The 24908-nt window shown below is 37.7% G+C and overlaps 2 protein-coding genes across 2 annotated transcripts; one reads left to right on the top strand and one right to left on the bottom strand.

Moving 5' to 3' along the window:
• Positions 1-337: 337 nt before the first annotated feature.
• On the bottom strand, positions 338-3991 carry LOC115929269. Its single transcript, XM_030997958.1, has 3 exons — positions 3932-3991; positions 3547-3607; positions 338-1173 (listed from the first exon to the last, which is right to left on the bottom strand). The coding sequence occupies exons 1-3, from the start codon at positions 3989-3991 to the stop codon at positions 338-340; spliced, it is 957 nt and encodes a 318-aa protein (XP_030853818.1).
• Positions 3992-5991: 2000 nt separating this feature from the next.
• sec1 (syntaxin binding protein 1) lies at positions 5992-24521 on the top strand (the record flags this gene model as incomplete). The annotated part of the gene is given in 17 exon segments (NM_214669.1): positions 5992-6032; positions 7904-7953; positions 8854-8935; positions 9805-9881; positions 10643-10721; positions 11787-11890; positions 12553-12701; positions 13216-13431; positions 14614-14718; positions 15881-15944; positions 16504-16569; positions 17284-17503; positions 19585-19706; positions 20648-20749; positions 22153-22244; positions 22679-22839; positions 23743-24521. Coding segments are annotated over 17 exon segments (1782 nt in total). The 3' UTR covers positions 23808-24521.
• Between the last annotated feature and the right edge of the window lie 387 nt (positions 24522-24908).

Raw genomic sequence — 24908 nt, 5'->3', positions numbered from 1 at the left:
CTGTCAAAGTTACCAGCTAATCCCAACCATATCTATTGGGAGACTTCCTTTGACGATGCTGATGCTCGTGACTGTTTTCTCTCGAGGGTTCTTCATCCAGAGCATCATCAGGTTGTCACACTTGATGTCTCTTGCTGAGCTTGGAATGCTCCTCAGTACTAATTTGTGTTGCTTCGGTAATGAAAGAAGAATTATCATCACTTACATGGAGCCAGGGCTCCTTCTGTCCCTTGTACTTGCAAAGACGTTCTCTGTGAACCACTCTTGGTTTACTCCTTTTCGTCAACTGGATCCTGTAGACTACATCGTTTATCTTCTTTAGAACAGAGTAAGGGTCTCACAAGTCTGACATCAGTTTAGGTGATACACCTTTCTTCCTTCGAGGATGCCAATATCCGGAATACAGGTCAAGGGCGCAAAACCACTGGGAGCCCGTCAATGCATCTAAGATGTCGTCAATACGAGGAAGCGGGTAAGAATCTTTCTTTGTCACCCGATTCAAACATCGATATTCCACGCAAAAACGCATACTGCCATCTTTCTTAACGAGTACAATCATTGAACCCCATTCTCCTGATGCTGGCTCTATCACTCCTTGAGACTTCATCTCATCAAAAGCTCTGACAGCCTCCTCCCTCTTAGCTAGGGGTAAACTAGGTTCAGCATCACCCGTCTCTGTCTTGTGTGCGACTATGCTTGTCTGTCCCAAGTCCATGGATCCCTTGGAGAACAGGTCTTGTCGTCTCAGTAACAACTCCCGCTTTTCTTCTGGTTGTCCCTCAGACAATCCTACGCTGCTTCTTTCAGGCAGCGACCTTAAACGCGGAGCGAACTCGCCTGTGACTTCTCCTGCTTCTCCAACATTTTCCTCTTGAGATTCAACATCAATGACAACATCAACTCGCTCACATTTACCTACACAATTACCTTCTTGTGAAGATTGGGTATGCTGATTCAAAAGTGTCCTGCCAACCATCCCCCCTCTGAGGAAGAGTCCTTCTGCTTCTCCACCCAGGGATGTAATGACAGGAGCCTTGCCATTTCTAGCCGTGTTCCGCTCCTCGAACACGACTAGTTGCCGTTTCCCTCTGCCATCATTGAGGCCTCTACTTGCTTTCTCTGAACACTTGGTGATGTCACTGGGCTCTGGTCTCCAACTCTGGCTTCCAGCACCTGCAGACGCCTTTCAATACCCTGCTGTGCTGTGGAAGATCTGTCAAGGTGCGCTATAATTTCAGCCTGGTTACTGACGGCACTTTCCGCAAACTTCTCAAACGCTTGTAGGAGGGCGCCAACTCCTAGAGGACTCGAAAGGCGACCCCTCCCTCTTGTACGCGTACGTGACGAGATCCGTGAGCGATGCATGGTTGAGAGTCGATAGTCACTTCAACAACTGTGTATCACCCTAAACCCCTGTTACTTTCATGAGCCTACTCTTGCTTTATTTAGAAGTTTTATAAATGGAAACTATAAGGCTACTGTATTTAAAATCCCTATACAAATTTCACGTCAGGTTCAGTATAGTTTAAACTTTTCCACAATAAAATCCAATGAAGAAGAATATAATCCTAAAGGGGATTAAAATTATTTCATTAGTTAAATGGCAAATAAAACAATCCCATCAAAATAAGTTACTTAAAGTGACTAAATTTACTACTAAGTTATATCTTAACTTCCCCAAACAAAAGTAGCTTATCGGGTCTGCAAAGCAAGACTAGCTTATCTAGCCTGCGGGACTACCAACTTTCCCTTTGCTCAGCACATGCACTGAAACCCCGATCCTAAAACATTACAACACACACACACACACACACACACACCACTACAACGTGTTGCTCCCCGTGTACACACAGAGCTTTTGCAGTGCAGTGGTGTACGATGCCAATGACAATGAACGTAGGCTACTGCCATTGACCTATCTCAACTTTATACTAGAGTTACTATATCAAAATATGACTTATTCCCTAACTAGACCTAACAATCTTCTAAAATTCCACCTTTCAAATCCCACTTCTGACACCAGTGTAATAACTTTTGGGAATTCTTTTTTAAGAAAATGGGGAATTTAAAGACTGCAGGGGTAGATGTTTAGTCTAGCCTAAATTAATGCTCACGCAAGGCCAGGGCCAAGTCATACACACAAATAATTACAGTCTCTGAGAGAAAGGAGTTATCGAACAATGATTTTTAAGTAACTGATGTTTATTCACAAGAAACATGGTGGTGATATCCAATATTTACTTGCCACAACCTAATAACAGTTACACTTAACTCACATTTATACTAGTTCTTGCCCTTTTGCTAATTGATGATGCTCCCGAGCAACATCCTCCCAGCTCCTAACTCTAAGTTCTCACAAAATCTGTCTGTCTCAAAACTACCTCGGCCTCGACCTCCAAACTTTTACACACTCCCAAAAACCTCGCCCAAATTAAAGCTAGTCTCCAATTCAGACCTCCCTTTTAATCGTTCGAGCATCCAATTTCTGTAACATTATGGTGGCAAAATGTTTACTATGACCAAAAGTAAAGGCTATTTACTTTACAAAATGTTCAATTGCCATTAACCCATTCGTTGTTTACGAAATGAGGGCTTCAATTTCCACTCATATAGATTTTGTTTAGATCTGAAATTTTACACACACTTCAATAAACTGATATTACTGCTACAGATGGGTTTTGGATTGTTGAGGGCTTAATTGGGAATCCTTGATAGGGGCTTTACGATAATCATGCCTTTTATCATGAAACGGTTGAACGCTTCATTTGAGCAAATATATTCAGTTCCAGAAGAGTGGTGCTGTTCAGGTCGCTTTTGTTAAAACGATACATTTCACCATGAATCCGGATAATGGGAGACGGGGGCGGTCGAGGTTCAAAATTTCACCGATTATTTCATATACCCCCTCTTATTTGAGGGGGGGGGGTTCGGCCCCCAATATCCCCCCCCCCCCTGCGTACGCATCTGATAGTAATAATAATAATGATGACGATAACAATATATATGAGCAGCAGCATTCTGTAAAAATGAAAGAAAAGAGAGAGAGGGAAGAAAGAGAAGGAAAAGAAACAGAAAAGAGATGAAAAGAGGAAAAGGAGAGGGAGAGAGAGAGAGAAAGAGAGAGAGAGAGAGAGCGAGAGAGAGAGAGAGAGAGAGAGAGAGAGAGAGAGGAGAGAGAGAGAGAGAGAGAGAGAGAGAGAGATACTTGAAGAAAAAATCGCCACCTTTATACAATAATTAGGGCTATTTGAATTTCAAGGAGAAAATACGACAAGTATCGCAAGAGACGGTAATCGTTTTGCAGCCCCTACAAGGCCATACGCTGGGCCCCTGTACCCCATCCGTAAAGATAGAAATGGTTTCTCAGGACAACCCTTTGTTCTTTAAAATTGTCTCTAGGACTGTGTGCGAGAGAGAATGTTTTATTTTCAACGAAATAGCTCAAAAGGGGCAGCGCAGATTACAGTATTTCTACCTTTCAAGACTGCTATCTTAAGGTTCTGAATTGCTAAAACTCAGGAGCGTCCGGGGGCTCAGCCCCTTTACCCATGGCATACAAACTCTGCTTCTGCGTCCCTCCAGGGGCCTTGCGGCGGGTCACTGGACCCTATTTGTAAAGATAGAAGTCGTTCAAAACCCTATATATGTTTAAATTAAACTGTCCTTGGAAGAGGGTGAGGGATAAAGAGATACAAAAATTGTTTTCCAACCAAATAAGACCGATACAGGGGGTGCACATTTCAAGCGATATAGATTACAGATTATATTGCTCGAGACGTCTTGAAAGCTCTGCATTGCTAAAGCCAGAGAGCGTCCAGGGGTTCCGCCCCTTAACCCCCTCCCCCAGGGGCTCTGCCCCTGCTACCCTTGGACCCCTGGGCTTCGCCAGGGAAAAATTGCGCTTTCACGATAGCAGTGAGCTTCGAAATACTTTAGGGGCTGTGTGAATTTCAAGGAGATGATTATCATTTCTATCAGTCGTGATGGCCATCTTGAAGGTTCTCAAGAGCGACCGGGGGCTCCTTCCCCTGGAACCCCCTCCCTCCCCAGAAGATATGGATTAGAATTCTATCTTGAAGGTTCTGAATTGCCTAAGCTAGAGAGCGTCCGTGGGCTGGACCCCGAATAGGGGGAATACCCCTAAGGCGGCCCACTTGAACCCCCCACCAGGAGTTTTCTTCTTCTTATAACTATACTGTATTGTAGTCATATTAAAAAAGAAAGGAATATTAAGTAATGTTTCTTCACATATTTGTATGCTATATCATAATTACCACGTTCTTCTATCACACATGATAATAATTGTCCTCAAGTGATGGGAAAATATCGAATAAACTTAAATGAAACTGAATCTTTCTGTTGGCCTACCCTACCCCAAATTCCTGCTGCTAACACCCACACAATATTGATTGAAGTCCAGTCACACATGCATGAAAGCCAAGGTTGTCATCGATGAGATAATCCTAATTGTTAAGCTCTTTCCGGCGTGCTGCATGCATGGGTAAAAATTAATCTTGCATTTTGTTTGAACATTTTTCTGATTCATGAAGTGGACAAAATTTGATCTCGTCCATTATTCTTTTATTTGGCTTATTTCTCGTTTTCAGTTCTGTATGTTTGTGTTATTCAATTATTTTGTTTGTTATTCTTTGGAAAGGAGAGCAATGTCGCATTTGCCTTCTCTTTCTCCCTCTCTCTTGTCTTTTGTCTCTTGTCTCTCTCTTCCCTTCTTTCTCAAGTTGATCTTCTTTAGTCTTCTTATATCTCTCTCCCTTACCCACACTTGCTCATTATCACTCTCTCCATCTTAGAATCTCTCTTTTTCTAATTTATCCTCCTCCTCCTCTTCTAATCATCCTCCCTTTCTTCACACGTCCTCTGCATTAACCTAGCACCTTTAAAGCTGCACTGACACGAAATTTGTGAAGCCAGTCTCATTATTCCACTCGATGACATCATAATACATGGAAACATGAATAAGGGATCACAGCAAACTGAAGAGGGAGACATATAATACTGTTCTATTGATATATTTTAGTATTACTGAAGTGGAGAGACTGCCCTCGACAGGTATTTTCCAAACCCCTGAATTGAGATATATGAAGATCGTCGGCTCGAGTCGATCACGTCGCGGAATTAGTGTCCTTTGCCGGGGCATTTATCTGCATTTGCCACTCTCCACCCACGTGTCGAATGGTTACTTGTTGGGGAAAATGTCTTGAATGCATGTAAATCGGTAGCATTTCGAGAGATGGGGTTATAAATTGATAATAAAATAAATTGTGGCTTAAAATATCGCACATAAATTATCGTGACGCTCCTGGCGCTCCAACATCAATACACGTATCATAGCTGGCAGCCAAATAGCGCTCTGGTATATCGGCCTATCAGGTACCCTGGGTGGGTTTTTCATTTACACATTACTAGTATCGAAGCCGTCTACGTATACATATTTGCTGGGTTAGACGTAATCATTCAAGTATGAGAAAATGAAATAGACAGATTTTGTTTTATTACATGCGTTAAGCCTAATATTCTCATTTTCTGTAGTGCATCCTCCATCAATGCATCCACGAGAAAAGTGTCGCCGCAATCATCCGACCACGCCCACTAATCATGACTACATTTTTTAGTGCTTCGTCTTGTCCTCACTAGTCGATTGGAATGCATTATAATGTTTCAAACACTTTCTGTTCACTAACAAAATAAATGATTTCATTTTGTCTTTCGATAAGATAAAAGACAGGAAATAAATAAATTAGCCTCAGTGTTGACATAAAAATCTATGTGTATCCCGAATTACTGTTCATTTCCCATTTAATATTCTCCAGCGATAACGTACACGTACGTACGCGCGCAATTAACTCATTAATAAATCATGCTCTTGCCCATTAAGCAGAGGATTTTGCAGCGCGACTCCGCGCGGAATGCTATGCTACGTGTGTGGAATCTATATCAGCCGACCCGTACGTGCGTACATATTGGTAAACATTGAGCAAGCAAAATGGCGTTAAAGGCGTTGGTTAACAAGCGTAAGTAAAATCAAATTTATGTCATATTTTAACATTCCTTTAAAAAAATTAAAGTCGCGTATGTTTTTAAAGTCTATTGTCGTTAGGTACCTCCTGGTATTTGTTTATGTGATGGAGGGAAAACTGCCAAACGATTATGATAACGACCACTGTTCACCTGAATCGAATGCAAATGTGTGTGTGTGTGGGTGGGTCGAGGCTGAGCTGAGCTGAGAAAATAAATGTGGATGATGAAGGCATTGAATCATTGAATGATGTTTGGCTTTGGCTTAATCCCGTGCTCAGGTAAAATGCTTTCCAAGCAAATACGCTGGATTTTTAAAGGAGTAAGTTAGGTGTGAAATACTTAGTAATTATTTATCAATTTCAATTTGTTGTCTTCTTGAGAATCTAATTTGATGAAGATGATTACATTTATTGGTCATTACTAGCCTAGATCTAGGCCCTAATTATTTTTTCTAGGAACCTCTCCCATTGTGACACTATACAAATTAACAAAAAATGATGAATTAGGAAAGATTTTAAATTTAAGTCTGCTCGCAAAAATGGCTGACTTCTGTATGTGACACGGAGAAAAGGAAAATAACTCAAGATAGTCTATGAATGATGTGTGAGTGCATTTTTGTCCTTGCCATTTAAATACTGGTTAGATTAGGGCTAATGTGAGTGCATATTTTTAATCAATAATTTGCAGCTTAGCCATCTGCCACCGCTGCCACATTCTGTTATTACCGTAGTGTTCAGTCATCGCAATGTTGTTCCATTGCAATTCCACGTTGCAATTCACAATCAGGAACATGTTGCGGGATGAATAATAGAAAACAATTTTTAAAAGCACCCCAGCATTATTTAGTATTGTAATTTGTATTTCATGTGTTTTGCTTTTGTTTTGTCTTTCTGTCTCCAACAGTGAGGAATATCCAAATGATTACACCTTTTGTCCCATTCCAAACTATAGTGTCACTTTGTGGTTTGGCTCAATAACTGACATGATTTTTTGAGAACTCTAAAAAAAATGAAGAAGTAAAAAGGAGAACTGACAAGAACCAGATAGATTGAAAGAAAAAGAAGAGCAAAATGTCTGTGCTTGTTTATTTTCCATCTTTATTTTGGTTGTATTCTTAAAGCACACAATGATTTGCCCTCACCCTTGGGGAGGCAGGGGAGCTACATGTACTCCAAACATTTGGACTCTTTATGGAGAATATATTATTACAGGTCCTCTAGAAAGAGAAAGACAATCCTGAATCCTACTTTTTTTGAAAAATTTGAATTTTTGTTTGTGTTGGAACAAATGGGAAAGTCTTTTCAACCACTAGATCTATATCACAAAGACATGCCGATTCAATGTGAAGTGTCAATATGGGTACTGGGTAGTGGTGACAATTTTAAAAATTGGATTACTTTCTCATTTTTTTCTTGATCTGATTTCATTTAAACAGGCTTTCATCGGTTTTCTTCTCTGATTTTTCTTCGCTATTAATTTTGGATTTCCCTTAAGAGAAGAAAAACTGATAAATTAAGCCATTTCAAATTTTTGCCCTGATTTGAGGAGGAAGGTTAAGTTTTCTCTTACAAGTGCAAAGTGCAGATCTATCTACGTGTACATGTATGTAGACTCTGTAGAGTTTACTAGATGTCTCATTCCTTCAGTTATAACTGTAAAGTGTGCACATTTAATTTACATGTATTTGCGATGTACATGTACATGTAGCTGCAACTTCCAACACATTAATCCAGGGAACGTGTGGAAAGCAGATATCTGTTATTTGTGTTAACATTGCTTCATATTTCAAAGTTGATTGATCAATGGCATTGAATGTCCTTGATGTTGAATTATAATCACTTCTTTCTTTTTCTTCCCTTTCAAGGTATTATGAATGATGTCATTATACCGCTCAGAAAGCGGAAGTGCCAAAATGTAAGTAAATGACTTTTGCTCATGTATACTGTTACTATCAAGTATGGTATGTCATACAAGTGTTATTTATATGCTGTATTTAATTGACCAGTACATACTGGTAGAAAGATTGAAAATTACATGAAAGGAGATTTGTGTATCAGCAGTTTTAATGTCAATACATGTAGGTACATGTACATTGTACATGTTCATACTAAAGTTGTTGCTACTGCTTTAAATTGTATTGGGAAATGAATGCTAATGTCATAGTCGCTGATAATTTTATTTGTGTTGGATAATTTATCAGTCATTTTGGCTCTTCAATAGAGAACTGAAGTGTGGCTTCATACTGGCCAAGTTGTCAAGGTTGCAAACAATTTTGTGCTAAACAATGGCATGGTGACCATACTAGTGCCAAACACTGAATTAACCCTGCTCCAGCCTGTTGCTGCATTGATTTTGCAGTGAACCTTGTTCACTTTTTTTTTTTTTTCAGTGACTATGACATTAGCATTCATGTACATGTGCTAAACAATGGCATGGTATTCCAAGATTTTTGTATTCAAGATTTTTGTACTCTAGAATCTAGATTTACTTCAGTGGACAAAAGACTTTTCTGTTCACAGGAGCACTTTAAGATTGTCATTTTGCAGCTTTTTTCTTATCTTTAAGACTTTATTGTATTTTTTTTACCAGATCATTTTTTTTTAAAGGTTTGAAAAAGCTACAGTACTTGTCAGTGGCTCACACTCAGCATAGGACTGTCACTACTTAATTCTTTGGATATCGATATTCTGTATCTTCCCTTTTGTATTGCTTAATTATAGTTAACTGCTTAGATTTAAAATAATACAAATACAAATACATACAGTATTTGATGTGAATGTACATTTTTTTTCTTAAAATTAAATTGCTTTTCAGGTATTGGTCTTGGATCAGCTGAGCATGCGGATGATATCAGCATGTGTTCGTATGCATGATCTAGCCGATGAGGGCATTACAAGTAAGTCCTGTCTTTCTTCTTTTTTTTCCTCAAAGACTTATGTATACAAATGTATATATGCAGTGTATTTTAAAGCATTAGTTTAAGCTTCACAATTACTTTTTTTTTCATGTGGGAATGGTGTCCAGATTGAAGATATTTGTAGGGTCCTTATGGATCGGCTTGCTGTTTCTAAGTTTTGTGGTCCAGAGTTGAAATTAAAGAACCCATTTGCTCTGGACATGATTATTGTTAAGCCTGGCACTAGTAGAGTCTTCATCAATTTAACTTTCTATACCATTTGAATTGGATTGTTCATGTATATGTACATTAAATGTACATGTATTTTGCAGATTGCTTTATCATTTGATCCTTTTGAGTAGAAATATACTTGTCTTTGCATCTCCTGATTCTTTATATAGGCTGGTGGTCTTTATGTACAAGTTCCTTTATAAGTAATTGCTTCGATGATAATCACTACACAAAGAAAGAGTTATCAAACTACTGGTAGTCTATATAAACATATGTTCTTTTTATAAACATGTAGAGCGGGTTAGACTGTTATTATCAGATTATTATTTTATAGATGCCCATCACCACGAGAATGCCCACTGCCACTCATCACTTTTTAAACTTTTAACATTTACTATTGGTTTGTAACGTGCACTTTGCAATTTTGTTTGTATGTATCTATTTTCAATAATTTCTTTAAATGTAACAAATGTGCAATTCAGCCTTTAGCTGCTAATCATTTGATGAATAACTCTTTTTGAATTGAATTGAATTGAATAGATAAACATGTAGAAGATATCAATAAACATCAACATATACTGAACATGTACATGTAGAGCTTGTTTGACTGTATATATATCTGGTTATTGTTTTTTTAGTTGTGGAAGATATCAATAAGAAGAGAGAGCCTCTGAAGGGATTAGAAGGTGTCTACATCATTCAACCCAATGAAAAAGTAAGTTTTTATATACTTTATTACACAAGCCTACAGCAGATAAAGCAGTCAAAACTAGACTAATTTGGGATCACTGGATATTACCCTGGTTACGTTCTTTGTGGGCGTACAGGCTACGTATAAAACAGAGACATTTGGCACTTTTCATTATTAATAACTCAAAATCAAAATATAAGAAACGTTTATCAGACTTACATGTAAGTTTGCATATTCATTGTATATTTGAATTGAGTTATGTGACCTTCATTTGAATATCCTTCTTACAATATTGCTCTACACTTCTATTTAAATTTTAACTTTTTGACAAGCCGTGGTCAAGAAAATTTTGTGCATCAGAAAACAATGGTGTCACTGTGCATTGCAACTACAATCTGAGAGCACCTCTTAGATCATTTTATATACATGTATGTACATGTACTTGCTTCTGCGAAAAAATTGCACATATTATATGTATCTATATGGACGATGTTCCTTATTTTAAACTTTGCAGAATACAATGATTAAGGTCCGATTCTCTAAAAATGCAATAGTACTCGAAGTTAAAACCCTTTACCAGCCTTGTTCAACCAATGAAACCAACAAGTGGATTGTCATAGTCGATTTTTGTCACATACACATAGTGTGCATGTATAATAGTATAATATGTACATCAAGCAATGTCGCAGCCCAGGGTGAAAATCCATGGTGACTTGACAGTTATAGAGACATTCTACATGTACTAACTATTATGATTAACCTGTATTATGTCATTTTTCTCTTAGAATATCTTGCAGCTGATTGCAGACTTCAAGGACATTAACTCTCTTCAGTACAAGGTCGCTCATATCTTCTTCACAGAGAGTAAGTTTACAATTTTTGTTATATCCAAACTTTTCAAAATTCTGGGAATTTTTTAATATTTGTGCATGTTTCACCACACAAATATTAGTGATTTTTAACTTGCCTCAACAAAGGTACTGTTAGTGCTGCCAATGTTTGGTACATGTAACTAACATTTCATTAATTTGTATTTTTACCCTGTACAGAAATCCCATTGGACCTTGGTATCTGAGCTAGAAGTAAAAGAAGTGACCAACTATTCTGTCCTGTTCCATAGGGAATTCGTACAGGGATTTTTAAAAAAATCTTATTTTACATTGTTATGCTGATTTAAACAGGGAAATGCCAAGTGTAATTTTGATATTTCATGAATCAGGTGTATATGCATGTACTCTGTCTGCCCTGTCATTAAGCTTTCTATGAAACTACAGAGAATTCAAATGTTACATACAGTGCACATGTTTGTTTAATGGCTCCTCTTTTCCCATCCTAGTACAGTTACTGTGTTGTTTAATTAATATTTAAAAAATACAACAAAATATGTGTATACCGGTAGTGCATATTATAGGAATCTAGGAATTCCTCTGTTAGTTTCCTTTACCATATTGTACATACCGGGTATATGTACATCACAAAAACTTGAAATCAAGTAAACGTGATTCTGCGGCATGTAAAATTATGGGGAGATTATTAATTCAAAGATATATGTAAACGTGAATGTAAATGATTATTATTTTATAAAAATAAATAAAAACAAAACAAAATGGAGTGTTGGTTCAGTCAGTAGAGCGTCCGCCTCACAACCGGGAGGTCGTGGGTTCGATCCCCGGCTGCGTCATACCAAAAGACGTTAAAAGATGGGAGTTGCTGCTACCTTGTTTGGCGTCCAACAATAAGGGATAGAGCAACGCCGATCTGGCGCTGCTCAGTGGCTTCCGGGCTCACAATCAATTGGGCAAAAAGAATTTTCATTTTGGTTTAATAAAATTTGGAGTGGACTAAATGATTATTATTATTATTATTATTATTATTATTATACAGGCTTTTAAAACAATTTTCCTGGTTTTGCGATTCTCTTTTCTACAGCTTGTGAGGACGCATTGTTTGGGAGATTATGTAAGAGCCCAGCTCAACGGTTCATCAAAACCCTGAAGGAAATCAACGTTGCATTCCTACCGTACGAGTCACAGGTCCGTATGATAACTATGCTCTTGTTCCTGTATTAGTCACGTACAGGTTGTATGTCTAGAGTGATATGATATAGATAAATCCATAAATTGAATTTTTCACAGTTTCACAATCAAAAAGGTTGTTTGTTTTCGATTCATGGAATCACTACCAATCAGATGAACCTCTTCATGGATATATATAAATGAAGTGCAATATGTATGGGTAACTTTTAAACATGTCATTCTGAGGTAAATCCACTTAAAAATTATAATATGTTATAATACAAGACATAAGGGATTACTGGTTGCCTATGTAATTTGACTTCCTACATGTATGTCTTTTGCATGAACCCATTTATCTAAAAAGAATAAACATGCACAGAAAGAAGTCTGTAAAAGTTACAAGAATGTTGTCAATTGGGATCAAACAACAGTGATTTCAAACTTTGCTAAATTAAGGATTTAATTGCCAAATTTCCTTTTTAAAATTTAGAACTTGGAATGCTATAATTATGGTAAAGCACCAAACCTATGTATGGTACCCGTTTATGGGCAATTTATGCTCTTTCTGTGAATGTGATAAATTCTTTAGGGCATTGAATCTGGAGTTCTTCAGCCAAGTATGGTCAATTGTTTTGAAAAACTTGATAACTTCCTTTCTTTGTTACACTTTTGTTCCCTAGGTGTTCTCACTAGATTGCCCAGACAGCTTCAATGTGTTCTACAACCCAGGCCGGGGACAGTCTCGACCCATGTACATTGAACGTATGGCTGAACAGATCGCAACACTCTGCTCTACGCTTGGTGAATACCCAGCCATTCGCTACAGAAGGTATGTCGAGCGCCAAAGAAAAGAATCTTGCTCAAAGTCCTTGTAGTATTAAAGAGAAGTGTTTTAGTTCTAAATATACATGTAACGGGAGTAGCGATTGTCTTTTAAGAAGCAGTGATTTGCAGTACTTGAAGAAGTACATGTAATTGCATTATTGTTTTCTTACTTTAAAGTAAACTTGTCCTGATTTTTATTTTACACAAACTTCATTATTTATTTATGGAAAGAACCAGATACTGAATTTTTTCAACGGATAGGTGACATTTGATATTTGTAAGAGCGTTATGACGCAGGGCTTGGATCTCTACTACCTGTTTTTCTCTCTCTCTATCTCTCTCTCTCTCTCTCTCTCTCTCTCTATCTCTCCCTTTTTCTGCCCTCTCTTGGTCCCTCTCTCTCTCCCCCTGTATGTCTGTCTCTCTCTGTCTCTTCCCCTCCCTCTCTTTCTCTCTCTATTATTACCTATATTCTGCATAATTGTAAGTATCCTTGTCCCTGTTCCCTCCCATGGCAGCGAGTTTGACCGTAACATGGAGTTTGCCCACATGATTCAGAACAAGCTAGACGCTTACAAGGCCGATGACCCCAGCATGGGAGAGGGCCCTGAGAAGCGCCGATCTCAGCTCCTGGTCATCGACCGTGGCTTTGACCCTGTCTCCCCTTTGCTTCACGAGCTCACCTACCAAGCGATGGCATATGACCTGCTGCCCATTGAGAATGATGTCTACAGGTAAGTGAAGCTGTTGTAGTCCAGTGGTTTATAACCACTTGATTTAAATACATGCAGAGGTCATAGGTTCAAGTCCCAGGACAACACAGGGGTCCTTGAAGATAACGTTGAGTTCTGGTCATGCAATTGCATTGTGAAAGAAATTGTCTTGGAAGCAATGGGAAAAGGTTGATCATGTAGCACATACTGTGAGATTTTGGAGTCATCAAAATCAAAATGATAAGAAATTGACCCAGTCTTGCTAAAAGTCACTTGCACTGTACACTTAAATGTGTGTCTGGGACTACACAAACATGTATGAAAGTGTGGTCCACAAGCATTCACTGTTACTTTTCATTTATATTTTGAATATTAGGGAATTTAAAAGCAAGCCTTTTCAGGAGGCACTTTTTCTATGATACTCTTCCACACCAACATATTAAGAATATTTTTGTTTTTTCACCTTTCCCAGAACTTAAACGTCCCTTTTAGCGAGACACTTTATCTACTTGAACATTTCTTCTTTGCACCCATGTCTTAATCACTCTTTCAAATCACTCGCAGATCTCAGTGATTAGTCATGTAGGTGGGTTTTTTTTTATAGTCACAAGAAATATCTGTATCATACTTATGAGATTTTGAACATATGCTTATAATGGTGTATAAATTAGAGCTGCTTTTAAGCCTACCACACTGATGTTCACTATCATATAAATACATGTATGGCCTATGAAAGTTCATATACATGTAGCAGCGCCAAATCTTAAATCTTAAAGTTTAGTTAAATAGTAGCATGACTTGTACTTGTAAGTTTAGTTGCAGAACTTTTTACGCCCATCACAAAGTCTGCTTGTCTCAGGTTAAAGCGAGACTACACTACTTGCGCCCTCTATATAGTAAACAATGCACCCGTTGGTCCCCCATTGTCCCCTTTTTCTCATGTTCATTGAGAGCTGATTTGATGAGATAACCATCTGTCAGTGACCATGCAGGTAGGTCTAATCCCTCCTGGCCACACTAGTGCAGACAGGCTTTAAAAGATGTGCTCTTGACCAGGAGTAAGGACATATTTATTCTTGTATGACTCTTCGATTTTTTTTGATGAGGTCAATTGAGTGTTGTAATTTAAACTGATGTGCTGAGTAATACATGTATCATACCCTCATTAACACGTGTCTGTATATGTTGTTCGTTTGTTATTAGATACGAGCAGCAAGGTGGTAGCGCTCCGGACTGTGAGGTATTGATGGATGATAAAGACGAGATGTGGGTGACCCTTCGTCATCAGCATATTGCTGTGGTGTCAACGTGAGTGTCTTCCGGCAGTAGACCCCTTCACACATGTTCTCACATTTTAAGATGTTTCTACCTGAAATGCCCTGTGATGACGATTGTCTTTGTATGTTAAGAGATTTTTATGCCTCCGTTACGAATTAGCTTGAGGCATTATGTTTTCGGGTTGTCCGTACGTCCCATTCTCGTGATCGTGTTATCTCTAGAATCGATTGATGGATTTGTGCTAAACTTAGGTCATGTATGTATCTTACAGAGCCGATGAAAGTGCTCATTATATATGTAAAAATATCTTGTGATCGCATTATCTCAAGAATCGATTGATGGATTTCTGCCAAACTTAGGTCATGTATGCATCTTGCAGAGCCGATGAATTGATTAGATTTTGGGGTCACAAGGTCAAAGGTCACAGTGCTCATTATGTATGCAAAAATAGCTGGTGATCACATCATTAGAACCGATGGATGGACTACCATCAAACTCAAGACATGTACATGTATGTATCTTGCAGAGCCAATGAACTGATTAGATTTTAGGGTCATGAGGTCAAAGATCATAAAAGGGTCATGCATATATATGAAAAATAGCTTGTAATCATGATATTCTGAGAACCTGTTAATGGATTACAATTAAACTTGAACTTGAAAGATTGCTTCTGTTTTGGTTTGTGAAATTGCTCTATGGTGGAGGCATCAGTTTCGACTGCGCGCAGTTGAAGTTCCATCTAGTTTCCTTCAAAATTATGCATACTTTAATAGTATGCTATGTTGAACACCAAGATCTTTTTCTTTCTTTTTAAGGGTTGTGATTGTAAAAGAGGTCAGCTTACAATTTGAATATTATCGTGAACTGGTTATTGGATTGATTTAAATCAGAAAATCATAAATTTGGGATTTTAATTTAACATTCTGCAATTTACCTTGATAATGCAATGGATTAACATACTTCCTAAATACTTTAGGGGAAAGGCCCTTATGATGGTAATATAAAGTAGACTGAAATTTTCTTGTCACTTTTCTTGCCGATTTAACATCAGTTTTGTTGAATTTGATATCAAATAAGTATTACATTTCAGCCAGAACAATATTTATATCCATAGGCCTAAATATTGCTAGAACAGCACTAAACTGTGAACTATAGATATTTAACTTTCTTTGCAAACTTCCCACATCCACAGGACGGTTACTCAGCAATTCAAGGACTTTGCTCAAGGCAAGAAGATGGGATCTGGAGGTGATAAGGTAAATTTTTATTTGAAGATTACCACCTCCCTCCCGCCTCTCCCCCCCCCCCCCCCCCCCTCCCTCTCTCCCTCCCCCTCTCTCCTCCCCCTCTCTCCTCCATTCTTGCATGGACAAGTAATGTGTGCTTTCCTGAAAATCTGAATTATTTGGAAGTGTTTTCAGGTACATTAAGGTCTTCATAAAAGTTGAAATACTGTTAATGCTTCATCACATTCTTGCAACATACAAAATGTACATTGATGTCATCCTGTGGAAACATCATACAACTTTCTTCTTTTTTTTTAATGATGTGTTACTGTGGTAAGATTTTGTCTACCTGCCCCCCAAAAAAGGAGTTTGTGGTGAATAATTCTTCCAGTAATATTTCTTCCAGTCTTAAATAGCTACAATAAACATATATTTGTATTTGTTACTAGGTTGATTTTTGTGAAAGGAACAATCCTTCAAAATGCTGTTCATCATGACATATATGTGTACATGTCCATGTAGTCTTCCTCCCCTTACATCATGGTCTTTACTTAATATTGATATTGGTGATCTTTTTTATCTTCTCCAGACGAGTGTCCGTGATCTGACTCTGATGATCAAGAAGATGCCACAGTATCAGAAGGAGTTAAGAAAGGTGTGTGTATTTTCTGCATCAAGAATGCATTACAATGCCAATTGCTTCATTTAACCCTTTTACGACAATATTTCCACATTTTGTGGCTGATCGAAAAACACATTTGATTCAGAGCACTACAAAAATTGCCGGATACATGAATAGAAGGGGCAACAATTTCTGCACATACTGCATCCATTTTTGTTGCATGTCTAATATAATACCTGAGCTGTGTACAAGTGATTACATTCGTTATACAGATTTGAGGCAGTGTCTTAGAAAATCTTTTTTGCATTAAAGTGACTCGGTAACATTGCCTCAGATTCTGAAAGAGTCAGGAATCCTATGAGTTTTACAAGCTGATTGCCTGTCTGATTATCAAGATATTTATGATTGGAAATCGAAATCTAATTTTGCGTTTTCCTAACAGTTTTTATAACATTACAGTCTTTTGGGGAATATGAGTATGGTAAAACCGGTCACTCAAAGCTTTTGACTTTTTTGAGGCATTTCATAATCATTTTTAAGCGCAATGCTTTTTAGGGCTTCAATATTAAACCATATCACAGACACTAATAAGACGTACATGTAGGGCCGTGCATTTCAGGTTTAACATTGTTAAACGATGCCTTTAAGGTCAACAATAGTTGTTATGATCCTAGAAATGTGTAGAATGCTGATGTACATTGTATGTATGTGAAACAATGTATTTTTGTTTTCTGTTTGTGTTTTCAGTACACCACCCAGCTGAAGCTTGCCGAGGAGTGCATGAACCAATACAAGAACAACGTTGACAAGCTGGTCCGTGTGGAACAGGACCTGGCTATGGGCATGGACTACGAGGGAGAGAAGGTCAAGGATCACATGCGCAACATCGTCCCCATCCTGCTCGACACCAAGATCTCTGCTTATGATAAGCTTCGTGTGATCCTTCTCTACATTATTAGTAAGAATGGTATGTGTTTCATTCGCACTTCATCTCATCCGTCTTTCATTGGTGTGTATGCAGTCTGGTGAGAATCATCGTACTGTCCACATTAGTTAGATAGTTAGATAGTTGTATTGGTTTCCACAATATCTCATTTTACAAAGAGTGTAACAACATATTGAAAAATTATTATAATATACATGTACATACAATCCCGGTACACACTATTCAGAATATTATCCTTGAGTTCAACTTAAGAGATATAGTGACAGAGCCTATGGAAAAGCAGAGCTTGTTGTGGATAGGCTCCTTAAACTACAAATGACATAATTAACTAAAGTTAGGTTTATAAAATACAAATACACGCTAAAACAGGGAAAGATTACAGGGATACATGAACCAATAATAATAATAATAATAATACATAAGATTTATAAGGCGCCGATTCCACTTGACAGTCAAATGCTCAAGGCGCAGCTTGTGCAAAAGATGAAATACATGATACATTTATACAAAGTGTAATAGGAAAGGTACAGACATGAAAGGTAATGGTAATCAATTATAACCTAAATTAAAGAGATATTTCTTAAGATTGTTTTTTAACACTTCAGCAGAACTGCTATTCTTAATCTATTGAGGTAGAGTATTCTAATACTCACAATTAACTACAAAAGACAAGGGAAAGGGATGGGAATATATCTGCAACTTGTTCAAACAATAGTAAAGCTTTCTTATTGTAACCATCCACAAGGACAGGATGATAAAATCATTTTTCATGTCAAGCAGTTTGTGTGTGGTAAAGATAGTAGTCATTGATTACATAACAATGTCTTGAGCCTTGTTCAGATGTGTGGTTTTAAACCACTGTATTTATTTTTACAGCATGCATTGTGTTTAAGATGAAGCGTATCTCACTTGTGTATTAAATCATTATGAAAAACCCACTGAGGTCTACCTCTTCATACATTACATGAATGAGCCTATAGTGGGAAAGGACTTCAGTAATTTGTCTACTAAATTCAAGAATTTCAGGTGAACATCACAACATTCATGTCATTAATGGTGCAATCCCAAACTGTTTTGTCTCATTCATTACCTCATCAAATAGTTTAGTATACATATTAGCATCACATTTAGTCAATAGCCCTAGTAATGTTTAGATCAGGGTACCATTTCACCAAACTTGTCATCAGTGACAGTTTTTGTTACAAGCTCGTGAAATCCTTGCTTCGGATTGGTTATCAGCAGATTTGTCACTGAGTTTTGTCATTTGCCATTGAAAAAAAGCTTTGTGAAACAGGTCCCAGAACAATTGTGGAGTAAAATGACACATTTATTAGAAATGTCAATCTGTTATATGTTCAGAAATCCTCAAATGTATGGGACACCTATTGACCAAATATCTTGGACTTGCCAAATTCCATCTCTTTCCACTCCTCTCCTCCTATTATTGTAGCGGGGAAAAATACACGGGGAGAGATGAGCGATTTTACTCTCGAAAGCTCCAAAAGAGCTCTGGTTAAAAAAAAAAAATCTTTAATATCTCTCTCTCTCTTGTATCCTTCCTCCCCTAAGATCAGAGATCGTCGGCACTGTGAGTCTGCCGAAGTTCCATAAATATTTTTCTATAGGTCGTTGGGGAAAATCCTAAAAAAACTCCCGCGAACAATAAAGTTTTTTTTTTACACTGTTCCACTAATGTGTGTTGTGTCGAATCCCTGTCTCAGCACTAAAGTCCCCGGCAAGAAATTCCTTTAAATGCATTAGAGCCACAATGGTAGGCATGCTAAGGCCGGGGGTAATAACAGTGGATTGACTGGAGTGGCAATGAGTCCAATATTGTCACAGTCAAACCTGCCTTAGTGACCAGCTGTCTACAAAGACCACATTTTGTGTTTCCCTTGAAAAAGATTTCTCATTAAAACGTACTGAAAGAACCTGTCTACAAAGACCACTTTTTGTGTTTCCCTTGGGCAGTCGTATAGACAGGTTTGACTATATTATCATTGTTGTTTTTGGTGGGTTTTTTTTGTCTGTTGTTGTTATTATCACTTTGATTATGATTATTATGATGTTGTTATTTGTTTGTTTTACTGCCACTCGCTCAGATGGTAAAGTGGGCATCACTGAGGAGAATCTGAACAAGCTGATTCAACACGCTGCCATACCCGACACAGACAGACCCATCGTCAATAACATGGCCCAGCTTGGTGTCCAGATCATCCACAATGTAAGTTAACATGGGCATATATGAAGAGAAAAAAAAATAGACATTGGCAATTTAATACATAGCAGTTCAGAGTTTTCTTAAAGATGCATCGGAGTGGGCTCTCATGGGGATTCAACACCATTCAGGTATTTACCCAATAACAGGTGTTGTCAATCACCAGGATTAGCATCCAGTTTTATGACCAACAGGCCTTGTGGAAAGTGACAACCCACCCCCGAAATGGTACGGTGTGAAATATTACCTACTTATCTATGGCCTAATGTATTTTTGAAGATGTCCTTTTTTTATTCAAAAGCAAGCTTGGGAAAACTTAGCACTCCAATACAAAATGTTTATGATACTGTTCCTTTCCAATTGTAAGGTAATAACTAGTGGCAGTGTTTTGCAGTGTGATATAACCCTATGTTGATGCTCATGTCTGTCAAACGTGACGCTACTGGCGCTTCATTATTATTATTATGCCGGCTTTAGTATGGCTGCTTTTATGGCACCCAAGCATTTTAAGGAGCTATTTCCTGCTACGTACCCATTTCTTTCACCTCTGTTGAGTGTGGCAAATGTAGATTCATGACTTGCCAAAGGGTGCTAGTGCTATGGCAGGGATTTGTATCCCATACTCTGGGGTTCACAGTTCGGTGGCTTATCCACCAGACCACACCTCTATGACTGGTTCTGCATCACCAGTGCATACTCTCCTCTCTACCTGGAATCGTTCCGGTAGTGTTGTTATCTAGACTTCAGATCCCATCTCGGAACTATCCCTTAAACTTTTTACTTTTCATAGCGGGATCTCAGTTCTTTGAAAAGTTGATAGCCTTTGTGTATGTAAGCCTTTCTACCTCCATAACCACCCTTAGCCCTGAAATTATCAAAGCTCAGCCATTTTAGATAAAAAGATGTTTTTTCCATATTTTTCTTTCCCTAATGTTTCCTCTGAGCAGCAGAGAAGCCGTAAGACTAAACCTACGCCGCGTAAGGAGCGTATTACAGAGCAGACATACAGGATGTCTCGATGGACTCCAGTTATCAAAGATGTCATGGAGGTAAGATTGGAATAATATTGATAACAATAATAATGATGATAATAATAGCAATACTTATAATGATAATAATAATAATTATAGTAATAATAATAATGATTATGATAATAATAATAATGATAATGATTATAATAGTAATGATAATGATGATAATAATTATGATAATAATGATAAGCATGATGATGATACTGGTAATATTGATGATTATTATCATTATCTTTAAATCCATCAACAAAATAAATTCTCCTCGTTTACCCATCGTTACAAAACTCGATAATTTTCTGTACTGTTTACTTTTTTTTGCTTCCATTTATTGAAACGTTGATTATAACCTTCCATGACCTGGTATAAATACACGTATGAATAAAGAGTGGCCTACTTGGGATACTGAATAAACACTGTCTTCTATACAAACATTTCAAGGCTCTGACTCGCAGGCCCAGGTTTAAAACCAGCTTACTGTCCGAACCTTGAGAGTCTTCTCATTCTATTGTATCCCAAGTTGGCCACTCAGTATTCAAATTTGCATTTCTTTTCTTATTTAAAATCTTTATATATCAATTTGAAATCCAACTACCACATAAGTCTGTGAATATTGATGTGCATCCCCTCTTTCTTTTCTCTTCTTTTTTCTGTCTTTTCCCCCTTTTTACCAATATTTTGTTCCTCCATATTTGTATTATTATGTATCCTTTGAGGGTAGTCATACTATCAAGCTTTGCTTATTTTGTCAACCCTCCTGTTTGATGTTCTCGATTAGTTACACCCAGCCTTACCTTATTCCACATATATTCTTTTGTCATGTGTAAATTTGCAATATTTGTTTGTTATATATTTGTAAAAATGCAAAAGAAAAAGAAAATCAAACAGAAATAAATAAATCAATCAAATCAATCAATAATGATGATGAGAATGATAATGATAATAATGATGATGAGGATAATAATGAAAATTTTTGATAATAATAATGGTGATGATGATAATGATCAAAATAATGATGAAGATAATGATGATGAAGATGATGATAATGATAATGATAATAATGATAATGATAGTAATAGTGGGTTCTTGTATAGCACTAATGTATATCAGACTTACACTCTTGGCACTCCACAATCATTACCCAGGCTTTAGCTTGTGTTATTTTTATTATGATCAACATCGTATAATCTGACTAAAAACCACTATATAAAAACAAAACTGTCACTGATAGTGTACTTTAACTTGCAAAACATCCTCACAGAACTAATATTTAAAGCACATCTTTTTGAATATAATATTGCGACATTGAACTACTAAATGACACAAAGCAAGTTTTTTTAAAGATTGGTACACTTCAATAACTTTTTATTTTTGACCTATTGTATAAAAGAATGTTTCAATTGTCTATTTTTGTTTTTTGCCAGGATGCCATTGCCAACAAGCTGAGCGACAGAGATTATCCTTTCTTGTCCGGCAGGAACAACACTGGTAGCACTGGTAGCTCTGGACCTAAGAGGTGGGAATTATTGTCAATAGAGTGTTTCTTAAAACTGCGATAGACAAACGGGTAAACTTTAAATTTCTAATGAAGGTGCCTCACTAAGGAACAGCTAGTAACAATGCTTTGTAATCCCAGAGATATACCTCAATGAAAGTGATAAGACAGTGTAGTGTACTTCATATTTCTGTTTTTTATGAAAAACAGATCACTAAGTACACATGCCGGTAATGGTCATTTTTGTGCCAGCTATGTATTTTTACATGCGAAAAATAGTGCCTCTTGGAATTTAGTTTTTTGTCACTTTTCTCTCTCTCTCCTTTTCTTTTTTAAGGCAGTTTACCAAATCATGCCTGATTAGGTTTCAATTTTACAAAAATGTCTCTTGTCATATGTTCTTTTGTTTGTCATTCTCAATCTCATTCCAACTCTCCTGATCTTTTCATCTACAGTGCTCGCTATGGCAACTGGCACAAGGATCGCGGCCCACTGGACTATAAGACAGGGCCACGCCTCATCATCTTTGTGATCGGAGGAGTCTCTTACTCTGAGATGAGGTGCGCCTACGAGGTGTCCAAGGACCCACAGTTCAACAAGTGGGAGGTGTATTGCGGTAGGTGCTCTTATAAGAGAAGGATGAAAGGTGTTAGTGATGTTGGTTTGTGGTGTTGATGTTAGTGTTGATGATACAAGAACCCTCAGTTCAACAAGTGGGAGGTGTATTGCGGTAGGTGTTCTTCAAAGAGAAGGATGAGAGGTGTTAGTGATGTTGGTTTGTGGTGAGGGTATTAGCGGTGGTATAACAAAGACCCACAGTTCAACAAGTCTGAGATTCATTTCGGTAGGTGCTCTTCAAAGAGAAGGATGAGAGGTGTTGGTGGTGTTGGTTTGGGGTGATGGTGTTGGTGATAATGGTGATGATGTTTGTAAAGATGATGGTGGGGATGATGATGATGATTATGACAATAATGAAGGTGAGGAGGAGGTGGTGGAACAGGAGGAGGAGGATGCTTATAATGCTGCTGATGAGGATAAGATGGTAAATTTGGGAGGATAGGAGTCCACAGAGTTGATGGTTGCAGAAGTGCTGGTGGTGATGATGATAAAAATGAACAGAAAGATGATGACGGTGGTGGTGGTGGTGGTAGGAGGGGAGTGATAAAAGTAGTAGGTGGTCTTTGATGGGTGGTGGACTGCTATCACTATGAATATGACTGACAAAGAAAGCGGACAAAATATACAGTTCCTCAGGTAGACAAAGGAACATCCCTTCCCTGCTATTGTGTAAAAATGTGTAGAACAGGTGTCACATGCATATTCACCTTTTTTACATAATAGCAGTGAAGGGATGTTCCTTTGTCTACCTGAGGAACTGTATATTTTGTCCGCTTTCTTTGTCAGTCATATTCATAGTGTATGTGGGAGGAGGTGTGATATGCTGATCAGCCAGCGAGTCAGAGAAAAACAAACATTTTCATTCCAATTCATCTCTCTCAAATTTCCCTCTGTCCACCAGGCTCAACTCATATCCTAACGCCGGAGGGATTCCTCAGCGATCTGCGTGAACTGGGCAGCAACTGAGTCCCACGACCACCAAACACCGCAGCCAGCGATGGATAACCCAACACTCAGGAGGGCTCCATCGCACGTTCATCAACATCTCTGATGGAAACTGGGAAGGTTTCTCCATGGCTTTCGTTCCTTTTTTTGCTGAAAAAGAAATTGATTCTAAATAATCATTCCAGCGTGAGTAGCAGAGAGCCGTAGCTCAATGTATTATCATAGATTTCCAGTAGAGCTCTTGATAGGTTACAATTAATTATGAAGATATTCTGTGTTTTTGATGAAACCTGTGAATCGATTCAATCGTTGTACTAAGGAGTATAGAATATATATACATGTATATCTACAAACCAGTGTTTATTTATTCCTTCAACATACCACTGTAAATATCCCATTTTTGTACCATTATTTGACCAGAATATGGACTACTCTCCTGCAGTTTCTTTTTGCTTCGTCTTTAACCTTTGTAATTTAATTCTGAAAATTCAGGTTGAAACTCATTAGGAATGCATGTTGAATAAAATGAAATGTTCTTCAATGAGTCAATGTCCGTAGTATCAGCCATTTTAAATTTGGCGTGGCAAATCAACTTAGCTCCATACTGTCGACTTCAAACATACTTTTCTTTGGTCAATCCATAGATCATGCATATTCATGAAGGGGCATGATGACAGAAAATGGATGAAGGCTCTTATGAAGAGGAATATGATGATCTATAGATTGATTAGATTTCAGATTATGTTTTTTCTCTCTCTCTGTATCACAAGGTAACATTTATGAAAGCTCTAGAGATAAACTTCAACTAATTAAATCAGAAACAGTTCAAAACTTTGTCTTGTGGCAAGTTCGATGGGTATGCTGGACGGTACGGCTTCTGACGCTTTCTTCCAGGTATATGAAGGAAGATTTTCCAACAGGTTGAAATATCTGCGATGAAAGAGAAAATTCATTTAAGTAATCCTAAACAGGTCATTCATACTATTTTACTTTTCAGAATGGAACCTGTAGGTAACTAGAGGAAAATGAAAGCACATTTCAATTTCTCAATAGTCCTTTGTATTAACCATTAAGTACCACAATGTTTTTGTTAAAGCACAGATCTCTATGGGTTTCCTAGAC

Source organism: Strongylocentrotus purpuratus, unplaced genomic scaffold (assembly GCF_000002235.5).
Source record: "Strongylocentrotus purpuratus isolate Spur 01 unplaced genomic scaffold, Spur_5.0 spur5_scaffold_4, whole genome shotgun sequence".
Classification (NCBI taxonomy): domain Eukaryota; kingdom Metazoa; phylum Echinodermata; class Echinoidea; order Camarodonta; family Strongylocentrotidae; genus Strongylocentrotus; species Strongylocentrotus purpuratus.
The sequence above is the reverse complement of the archived record's forward strand: the minus strand, read 5'-3'. Positions and strand labels throughout refer to the sequence as shown.